This window comes from Elephantulus edwardii, unplaced genomic scaffold (assembly GCF_000299155.1).
Source record: "Elephantulus edwardii isolate Elephantulus edwardi_28Jun2011 unplaced genomic scaffold, EleEdw1.0 scaffold00054, whole genome shotgun sequence".
In the NCBI taxonomy this organism is placed as follows: Eukaryota; Metazoa; Chordata; class Mammalia; order Macroscelidea; family Macroscelididae; genus Elephantulus; species Elephantulus edwardii.
Genome location: NW_006399804.1, coordinates 5298183 through 5309886, shown reverse-complemented (window position 1 = coordinate 5309886; position 11704 = coordinate 5298183). Strand labels below are relative to the sequence as shown.

The 11704-nt window shown below is 38.0% G+C and overlaps 1 protein-coding gene across 1 annotated transcript in view; it reads right to left on the bottom strand.

Annotated features, from left to right (window-relative positions):
• Nucleotides 1-11704, bottom strand: part of SPAG6 (sperm associated antigen 6) — a 151462-nt gene that overhangs the window by 14850 nt on the left and 124908 nt on the right. Inside the window, exon 10 of the mRNA XM_006887060.1 lies at nucleotides 8221-8366. Within this exon, the coding sequence (XP_006887122.1) occupies nucleotides 8221-8366 (146 nt within the window). The remainder of the gene's footprint in view (nucleotides 1-8220; nucleotides 8367-11704) is intronic.

The following is an 11704-nucleotide window of genomic DNA, read 5'->3' as shown; positions in this document are numbered from 1 at the left end:
AAGAATAGAGAGGAAGACCCTCAATGAGATAGATTGATTCAGTGATTGGGGTAATGGGAGTAGGTGTGTCACTAACAGTGAGGTTGGCAGAGGGTAGGGCTCTTGTACATAGGGTCGCTATGAGTCACAGCAACTCGATGGCACATAACAACAACAATTTATTACCTATGTAATGTCTATCGAATAGTGTTGCTTTAAATAAGAAGGCCCCAATAGATCACTTAGAATCTATTAATTCCTGATGTTTTCCTTGATTGATCTCCAAGCTAAATGTCACTGTTATTCCTTTCCTCAAGGACCTAAGACTCCACAATCCATGAGATTCACTATAGGGAAGGGAATATGTGTCACTTTTATCCCTTTGTACCCATCAGCAGAGTGCACATTCAGAATTAACAAAATGTACAGAGACTGTATGTTTTTGTATTTTAGTATTGTTATGTGTTGCTGAGTTGCTTGCAACTTACAGCAACCCTATGCACAACAGCTCTGAACCCTGCTTTATCTTGAGCCAACCTCAATGTCTCTGACACACGTACCTCCATTACCCTATCTCATCTGGGGTTTTCCTCTGTTGAGCTGTTCCTCCGCCCTTCCAAGCATGATGTCCCTCTCCCGGAACTGATCCCTCCTTGCAACATGCCCAAAGTATGTCAGATGGAGCTTCAAAATCCTTGCCTCCGAGGAGTAGCCTAGTTTCATCCTCTGCAGGATGAACCTGTTTGTTCCCCAAACAGTCCATCCAATACCCTTCCCTAGCACCACAATTCAAAGGCATCAATTCTTCTATCATCCTTAGTCATTGTCCAGCTTTCTGATGCATAGCAAGTAGTTGCAAAGACTGTGACGTGGATCAGGCTGACCTTAGTCTCTAGATGGACACTGTTGCTCTCCAGTATTCTGGCGAGGTCTCTGACAGCCAACTTTCCCAGTATAATTAATCTGTTAATTTCCTGGCTGCTGGTATCAAGAGTGTTGATTGTGGAGCCCAGCAAGCTGAAGCTGTTAATAATCTCAATCTCTTCACTGTCAATCATGATGCTACTAATCAGCCCAGTGGTGAGAATCTTTGTAAAAAGATTTTAGTATATAGATACATAAATAGAGAAAGGTGTTCAGTAACTGCCAGAAATTCCCATTCCAACTAGACTCTATCTGAAATGTAGGAATTTAAAAGTAGCCTCTCATTATGAAAAGGTTTTAACTCCTACAGAGCAACAAAAAGCAAATTGAACCTAAGGAGAATAAGCTTTACTTATGTTGTCTGCATTTCCAAAAATGAAACAAAAATGTGTTTGACATGCATTTATGATTAAAAGCAAAACCATGCAAAATTAGCAGTCAAGTGTCGCTATATAGTTCCTCCTCTATTACTACAATGCTTAATTTTATCCTCCTAAATATTTTATGTAATCTCAATAGAAAAATGAAAATAGAAAAGCCTAAGAGGATAATAATAGGTATTTATAGAACTGAATTCTTATTATGTTCAAACCCTTTGGCTAAGTAATTCATGAGCATTATCTCATTTAATGCTGACAACTCTATGAAGTAGGTAATTATCTTTATCCACATTTTGCAGATGTTTAAACTATACATAAGAGGATTTTAAGTACTACCTCTAATGTACTTACACATCTGGTAAGCAGTTGAGGATGAGATAGGAACCTAGGTTAGTTTAATACCAAAGCCATACCTCTTAGAAAGAATGAAAATGAACCTCTAAGAAACAACCAGAAGTTCCCTCCAAGCATCATTCACCTCGATTCCAAGTTACTTGTATATATAGCCTTTAAGAATGTAAACGAATTAATCTTATCCTACAATCATGTGGAATTTGGGCTATTACTATGTTGTTGTTGTTATGTACAGTAGACTCAACCAATGGCTGACCCTCCTCCTGGTTTTCAATGGCAGTAAATCATACAGGAGTTGACTGTCCATCCTTCTTATGCAGAGCAGCTTGTGGATTCAGTTCTTTACTTGTTATGATATTAGAAATGTCTAAAAAGTGGGAAACTGTCTATTTATATTCCCAAATCAGATGTTTCCCCACAAAGTAAATTCTCTCCAGAACAGGTAGAGATCCAGAAGATAAAAGAGTTAAAAAAATATCTTATGGCTGTGTCATGTTTCACTATATTTAAAAAGGCTTTATATAGATCCTCTCACTAGACTCTGGCAAAAACTCTTAAAAGAGTGGGAAGGCAGAAAATTTTCCCATTACACAAATTAAACAAAGAAAACCTAAAATAAAACTGAAGTCCAAAGATATTAAATGAATTACCAAGAACACACAGCTAGACACAGATGACCCAAGACTAAAGCTTAGGTCTTCCTTTTCAGTGGTCTTTCTCTCCCATCTTACCACATACCATTGTTACAATATTTTTTTTAATGCCTTTTTTTTATTAATTCAGATTTTAATGAAAGTTTATAAAGAATGTGAGTTTCCAATCCTTCACTGTTGTAGTTTCCTCCCTGTCCCTCTCCCCCCCATCACTTTTTTCTTTGGGAAAAAAGTTCTTTCATTGTTATACAGTCATCGTTGCCCCACCCCACCCCACCCTGCCCCAGACTACTTTACTATGCAGCTCTTATTCTGGACTCTTGTCAAGCCAATAATACCTAATCATATATTCCTTTTATATTATTCTCTCCCTCATCTGTTTCAGTGCCATGTATATTATTTATCCCCTCTTTTCTTAGTTTCCCCCCACACCCATGTCAGTTCTGTTTTTATAACAGTGGTATTACGCCATATTTGTCTTTTTGTGACTGAGAAATTTCACTCAGCATAAGGTCCTTCATGGTCACATATTTTGTATAATATTTCATGAGTTCTTTGTTTTTCAGTGCTGCATAATATTCCACTGTGAGAATATACAACTTCTCTATCCATTCATTTGCTGATTGGTACTTGGGTTGTTTCCAACTCTTTGCTATTGTGAACAATGCAGCAATAAACATGGGTGTGCACATATCTGTTTGGGTGGTGCTTATGGTTTCTGTGGGGTAAATTCCCAGTAGTCGAATTGCTGTGTCAAATGGTATTTCTATTTGCAACTTTTTGAGAAAGCGCGATACTGCCTTCCAGAGTGAGTGCACCATTTTACACTCCCACTAACAGTGAATAAGAGTTCCAGTCTCTCCACAACCTCGCCAGTATTTGTTGCTTGCTGCTCTGTTGAATTTGGTTATTCTTACTGGGGTGAGATGATATCTCATAGTTGTTATAATTTTTAAACTATTATTTTTGTTTAAAATACTAACAATGGAACACAAAATGAAATATTTAAGCTAATAGCATCCGAGGAAATTATTATTCATTAAATCTATCTTATAAAGAAAAATTAATTTTAAAATAGTCACCAAGTAAATCTCAAGAACTTACCATAAAATTAAAATAATTTTGAGATTATATTTGTCTATTTTCAGGAAATGCTGAAAGACTGTATAAAACACTTTTTGCACCAAAATGCTTTGAAAATATCAGAAATCAGAAAAAGGTTGTTGCCTAACTAAAATTCTTATAGTACTTACAACTTTTTAAATAAAACCTTATGTCACAAAGTCCAAGAAGTGAAAAATTTACAACTTTTTTTGGCAAAAAACAAAACCCAAACTAGATTCAATTCTAATATGAGTTTTTAACTGGCTGCTCTGATATAATACTCCTAAAGAGTAGTAGAGAAAATTTCTACAAAAGAAAACACTTTCCACTGATTGATTCTTGCACTTTGGAGGATTTCTTATTTACTTTCTTCTATTTTATTATAACACTGTTAAAAATGTCATCTTCATTTATGTAAGTATTCTTAACTGAAGGCACTTAATGTCCATGTACAAAACTTGATATTCTTGTGAGAAAAGAATCCTCCTTAACTTAGTGGTTTCACATACATTTTTATATATTAACTTCAATGTGCCTGTGCATTTGTATTACATACAAAAACAGTTAGAGCACCTCAATATCAGCTGTAAAAACTAGGCCATTCACTGATTGTGGAACAGACCATCAACTACTCATAAGCAAGTTCAAACTAACGCTAAAGAAAATCAAGTCCACAAGAACTAAAGTTTAACCTTTAGTCTATCACATCTGAATTTAAAGACCATATCAAAAACAGGTTTGAGGCCTTGAATACTAATAAGAGAAGACCAGATGAGCTGTGGAAGGATATCAAGAATATCATCAATGAAGTATATAAAGATAAAGAAGATGGATGTCAGAAGAATATTGCACTAGAGTGCTGAGAAGTCAAAGCAAAGAGAAGAAATCAAGAAGTTAAGGAGCTGAACAGAGAGCAGCACAGAAAGACAAAGGAAAGTATTACAATGAAAAATGCGTAGAGATGGAAAATCAAATAGGACCAACTAGCTTGGCATTTCTTAAGCTGAAGGAACTGAGGAATAAATTCAAGCTTCAAGCTGCAATACTTAAGGATGCTGTGGGCAGAATATTGAATGACCTAGGAAGCATTAAAAGATGGAAAGCATGATTCACTATACCAAAAAGAATTGGATGACACAGAAGAATTTCATGGAACCACATATGAACAAAAGGAAACAGTGATGATGGAGGAAGTTCAGACTGACTGAAAGAATTAGCAAAAAAACAAGGTCCCAGGATTGATGGAATATCAACTGACATATTTCAACAAACAGATGCTGCCTTGGATGTGCTCACCAGGTTGTATCAGGAAATCTGGAGGACAACCACCTGGCCAACTGACAAGAATAGATTCCTATGTATTCCCCTTCCAAAAAAAGGTAACCCAACAGAGTATGGAAAATGTTGAATAGTATCATTACTATCACACACATTCAAGATCGTGCTGAAGATTATCCAAAAATAACTTAAATAGCACATAAACAAAGAACTCCCAGATGTGCAAGCCAGGTTTAGGAGAGGCCACGGCACTAGGCCTTTGGCTAACATTACAGCCAGTGTTAGATGCATGATAGCAGAAAGTAGAGAGTACCAGAGGAATGTCTGTGTTTCATTGACTGTGCAAAGGCTTTTGACAATATAGTTCACAACAAATTGCGACTAATCTTGAGAAGAATGGGACTCTCAGAACACTTGACTGTGCTCCTGTGAAACCTGTACTTGGACCAGGAGACAGTCTCCAGAACAGAGCAGGGAAACCGCATGGTTCAAAATCAGGAAAGGTGTGCACAATGGATGCATCCTATCTCCATACATTTTCAATCTGTGTGTGTAACAGATCGTTCAGAAGGCTTGACTCTATGAGGAGGAATGTAGCATCAGGATTGGAGACTCATCAACAACCTGCACTATGCAGATGACACAATCTTGCTTGCTGAAACTGAGGAGGACCTGAGGTATTTGCTGCAGGTCAATATGAATTGAAGCTAAATAAGATCAAGAGAACAAAGATTCTCACCACTGGCCCAATTGGCAGCATCATGATAGAGGGTGATGAGATTTAGATTGTTAACAATTCAGCTTGCTTGGTTCTAGGATCAATACTCTTTGGCACCAGCAACCAGGAAATCAAAAGATCAATTGCACTGGGAAAATCTACTGCCAGGGACCTCTCCAGAGGACTGAGGAGCAATGATGTCAGTCTAGAGACTAAGGTGCACTTGATCCAAGCAACCAGAGACCTGGACAATGACTAAGAATGCCAGGAGAAAAGTCAATGCCTTTGAGTTGTGGTCCTGGAGAAAAGCACTGAATATACCAAAGACTGCTAAGGAAACAAACAGGTCTGTCTTGAAGAGGTTAAAACCCAGCTATTCCTTGGAAGGAAGGTTTTGAAGATCTGTCTCACATACTTTGGGTATGCTGACAGGAGGGACAAGTCCTTGGAGAAGGACATCATGCTTGGATGGATGGAAGGACAGCAGAAGAGAGGAAGACCCTGGATGAGTGGAATTGACTCAGTAACTGTAGTATTGAGAGTAGGTGTGTTGGAGACAGTGAAACTGGCTCAAAATAGGACAGGAGAGCTGTGGCACATCAGGTCACTATGAGTCACAGGTGACTCAACAGCACATGAAAACAATACAGACATAAATAAGATATACCCATTCCTTATATATAGATTAATATTTTCAAAGCTAAGTTATAGTACAGGCCATGGTCTTTGTAATCACTTGCAGAGAACTGGACAATGACTAGGGATGACAGAAGGAGAACTGATGCCTTTGAGCTGTGGTGATGGAGAAGAGTATTTAATGTACCATGGACTGCTAAGAGAACAAACAAGTTTGTCCTGGAGAGGGTGAGAACAAGCTACTCCTTGGAGGCAAAGATTCTGAAGCTTCATCTGACATACTTTGGACATGTTGCAAGGTGACACCAATCCTTAGAGAGGGACGTCTTGCTTGAGAGGGTGGAGGGACAGTGCAAGAGAGGAAGACCCTCAACGAGATGGATTAATTCAGTCACTGGGGTAATAAGGGATAGGTGTGTTGGAGTCAGTGAGATTGGCAAAAGATAGAGCAGGGTTTAGAGCTGTTGTACATAGGGTTGTTATGATTCACAGGTGACTCAACTGCACATAACAACAAGTTATGGTAACTCTTTTAGTCAAAGAGTTCTAAAATTCAGAAGTACATGAACATTCACCTCCTGAAATAACTCACTGACTGAATATATATGAATAGAGAGTAAGTTTTGTTGTTTTGGGATTTTTTTAAATTTGTATTTATTGTTGTACATTTTCCTCTTTCTCTCTTTCTACCCCCTTCCCCAGTCCATTTTGCAATAAACCTTCTGTTCCAGAATTTTGCTGTCATACATATAATACCTAATAATTTATTTGTTTTGGAATGTTCTTCCCTTCATCTATTCCAATGCAGTTGTCATTATATATCCACTTGTTTCCCTATTTTCACCCCCACTTCCCATGTCAGTCCCATTTTATAAGTGTTATGCCGTATTTGTCCTTTTGTGACTCAGCACAGTGAGAGCAAGCTTTAAATCTAAAGGAAATTATTTTTGTGATTTTAAAATCTATGTCACTAAAAACATTTAAAACCACTAGAAATAAATATTAGTTTGCTTATTACTGGTGTACTTGTGAGCTCAGGTGGTGTAGAAGCTGCACTGAATACCAAATACAGTGGTTTTGAATCCCTGTTATTCTGTGGAAGAACAATCTTTCACAAAGGCAATCTCCTCCTATGAAATTAACTGCTTCTGAAAACTTGCTGGAGGATCAGCTAGGGTTGGTTCTGACTCCAAAGTACACAACAAGCGTGAAACAGGAAGATTGAACAGATAAAAGGCATTTTATAAGGTATACTATACAGTATAAAACTGGCATTTATAGTTTGCACATTAATTGAATAAAGTAATAAATAATAGTAGGATGATGAAGATGTATACAAATATGATCTTTTATTCTACATGAAAATTCATGGGCATTTTCAGGATTCATGTGCTAAAATAACCCCATCTGTTCTAGTTAACTTTGCTTTCATTTATTTTTAATTTAGATGTAAACTTTTAGTTAATCTTTTAGATTATAGGACTGAGGTTAAACTGATTTCATGAACCTCACTTAAAAATATATCTAGAAAACAATTTCCTGCATATAACAAGCAACATTATTTAATATTTAAGCATTTAGTTAATAATTTCCTTTTCTACCATTCAACATCTCTTCCATACCATAATATTCTCATTAACATAAAAATGAACTTAAGGTAGAAGTAATATGCAGGAAACCAGAGAAATGGATTGAGAATCTACAGACATTTAATTAAGTCAGGTATTCACAATTCACAAATTAAAGAAATGAAATTTTCCATATATCTTAACTTAAACTTCATATTTGGGTATTATTTAGTAAAACTCAAACTCATTGCCATAGAGTATAAATCAATTCACAGCTGATTCTCCAGCAGATTTCCAGAGCTAAAGTTCATGGGAGGAAACTCCTCATCTTTCTCCCCTAGAGCAGCTGGCTGGTGAATTGAAACTACCAGATAGCCACTGTCTTTGGCCTTGCAGTGCAAAGCATACACTAAATTAGTTCTCAAAAGGAACTCCATTTGGACTTGGAAAAATGTATGTCAACAGGACATTATTCAAAGCAGGAAAAACAGGTTAAGAGAGAAAGATAGGTACATTGATTTCACAGAGCATTCTGAATCCACATTTTGACATAGTAGACTAAATCCAGATTTGAAAACAATGAAGTACATTTTAATTTTGAACCTCTTAATGTATAATTTTCCTACCTTACTATCTCCTCTGGATAACAATTATTAATATTATTGATGTATTCTTGAAGGAGAGATCCAGGTTCAGCTTTTATCTCCTGTACTTTTTTAAGTCCACCACTTGTTACAAAAAGTCGTCGGGCTTTGCTATCATGTGGCAGCACCTTGAAAAGTAAAGCACATAAAAAAAAAAAAAGTGAAGCACCCCAGTCACTGAATCCATCCATCTCATAGAGGGTCTTCCCCTCCTGCGCTGTCCCTCCACCCTCCCAAGCATGATGTCCCTCCCCAAGGACCTGTCCCTCCTTACAACATGCCCAAAGTATGTCAGATGAAGCCCCAGAGTCCTTGCCTCCAAGGAGTAGCCTGGTTTAACCCTTTCCAAGATGAATCTGTTTGTTTTCTTGGCAATCCATGGTACATTAAATACTCTTCTCCAGCACCACAGCTCAAAGGCAACAATTCTCCTTCTATCCTCCCTAGTCATTGTTCGGGTCTCTGATGTATAACACATGATTGCAAAGACCATGGCCTGTATCAGGCGCACCTTAGTCTCCAGAGAGACACTGTTGCTCTTCAGTACTTTAGAGAGGTCCCTAACAGCAGACTTTCCCATTGCGATACATTTTTTTTTTATTTCCTGGCTGCTGGTGCCAAGAGTGCTGATGGTGGAGCCAAGCAAACTAAAGCTGTGAACAATCTCAATCTCTTCACCATCCATCCTGATGCAGTCAATTGGTGCAGTGGTGAGAATCTTTGTCTTCTTGACACTGAGTCTCAATCCATATGGAAGGCTGCAGTCCTTGACCTTCAGCAGCAAGCATTTCAGGTCCTCCTCAGTTTCAGCAAGCAGGGTTGTATCATCTGCATAACGCAGATTGTTAATAGATCTTCCACCAATCCTGACGCCACACTTCTCCTCATAGAACCCAGTCTCTCGGATAATCTGCTCTGCATACAGGTTGAAAAGGTATGGAGATAGGACACATCCCTGGCGTACACCCTTCCCAATTTTGAACCATGCAGTGTTACCCTGCTCTCTTCTTATGACTGCCTCTTGGTCCAAGTATAGGTTTCGCATTAGCACGATTAAATGTTCTGGGATTCCCATTCTTCTCAGAGTCGGCCATAGTTTGTTATGATCCACACAGTCAAACGCCTTTGCATAATCAATGAAACACAGACATTCTTCTGGTATTCCCTGCTTTCAGCTAAGCTGTGGAGACAGAATAAAGGGCAGTGATATTTGGAAACATAAAGTGCTCTCTTCTTTGCTCACACCCACTCAAAGTTCCTTACTCCCTACCAGGGGAAAAAATGCAAGCCTTTTCTCAAGGCACAAGAAGCCTTCTGTTTTCACTACATCTTTAGCCATAATTTTGTTTCAATAGTATCAAGAGTATGCATGCAGTACCTTTGCCCATGTTATTTCTTCTTTGTATAATGTCTTCCACAATCAATATACTCCTCATTTACTTGGCTTTTGTTGTTGTTAAGTGCCATCGAGTTGAGTATGATTCAGAGCAATCCTATGAACAAAAGATCTGAACCTCGTTCTATCCTATGCCAATCATCACACTTTCTGACACACAAAAGCCGACTGCAGCAGTCACTGAATCAATCCATTTGATTGAGGGTCTTCCTCTCCTTCACCTACCCTCCGCCTTTCCCAGCATCATGTCTTTCTCCAAAAAAATAGCCCCTCCGAGCAACATGCCCAAAGTATATGAGGCAGTTTCATCATTCTTGCATCCAGAGAGCACTCTGGCTGCACCCTCTCCAAGACATATTTGTTTGTTCTTTTGGAAGTCCATGGGATATTCAGTGCTCTTTTCCAACACTACAGATCAAAGACCTCAGTTCTTATTCTGTCATCCTTATTCAATGTCTAGCTTTTATTCATCTTTTAAAATTCAGCTAAAATTTCACCTGCTTTAAGAAACTTTTTCTAGGACTCCCAAAATCTTTTATCCTACAATGATTCAGATATTTCTGTCAGAGCATTCTGTCAAATCCTATCAGTGTACTTAACACACAATATTTTTGCAATATCTGTATTTACTTATATACGTAAGTGTCACTGGAGGGGGAAAAAATCCCTGTAATATACATTCATTTATATCTTTACTGTCCAATACCTATGCTCAGTATGTGAAACAAGTTAATGAACATACAAAGGAGTATACAAAGAAAGGAGTTAGCAAATCCAAAAGACAATTTTTAAAAACTCAATTAACAAGAAAAAGAAAAATCACCGGGTTGGCAAAGAAGAGGGGGCTAAAGAATTGAGCCTGATGTAGTAAGCCTGAAAATCTGGTAACATACTTTGTAGGGAGCTGCATCCAAAGGCCTCACCTCTCTGGCAGTTCATATACAACCAGCAGCTCCATGGAACAAAGACAGGCAATCCTTCTGTGTGATTTACAGCCTCTGAAAATCTGCTGGAGGGCCAACTAGAAGTCATTTCTGACTCAACAGCAATGAGTGAGAAAGAATTAAGGAAAGGCAGTTACAGGTAGATGGCAAGTAAAAGAAATCAGATTGTTATCAGTTGAAGAGAGTACTGGAACAACATAAAGTTAAACTAATGTTTAAAAAAAAACAAAGGGGAATCAGAAGGATGACAAAGAGAAGTAAAACAGAGGAAATTTTGTTTCGTTCAGAGCATTGCATGTTTGTATGAAAAGAAAAAGAGCCAGGATAGATGAAGAAATTATGTAAGAGATTTCCCAAACAAGGAAGGTCATGGAAAGTGTGGGCTCAAAATGTAGGAATTCCTGCTCCTGTACCTGGTCATATCACTTTTCCCTCTTCCCTTCTCTGTTTTCAAATTCATCAAGAATCATCTTTTTTTTTTTTCTCTTATATTTCTTCCACTGAAACTCTCTCCAAACATCTTAGACTGCATTCACTTCCACCCTCCCAAAAATAAAGTTTAAACAGCTATGAGATATCATCTTACACCAGCAACAGTAACAAAGTTCAACAGGGCAGCAAACAACAAATGCTGGTGAGGTTGTAGAGAAATTAGAACCCGTATTCACTGTTGGTGGAAATGTAAAATGACAGAATGACTATGGAAGGTGGTACGGAGCTTTCTCAAGAAGTTGGAAATAGCTGTATCGTTTGACCCAACAATTCCACTACTGTGTATACACCCTAAAGAATCCAGAGCCACCACACAAACAGATGTATGCATATCCATGTTTATTGCTGCACTAGCCAAAATAGCAAAGAGAAGGGGGCTCTGGTGGCTTAGTGGCAAGAAGTTGCACTGCAATCCTAGAGGTGTACGGTTCAAATCCACCAAATGGTCTGCTGGAAAAGGAGGGACAATCTCCTCCTGTACCAGTCATATCTGACTCAACAGTAAACAACAACAACAAAATAGCAAAGAGATGGAAGCACCTATGAACACACAAAAGGATACAACAGTGCATTCACACAGTGTAATATTACACAACATTGAAAAACAATGATCTTCAAAACAACTATGAGATAT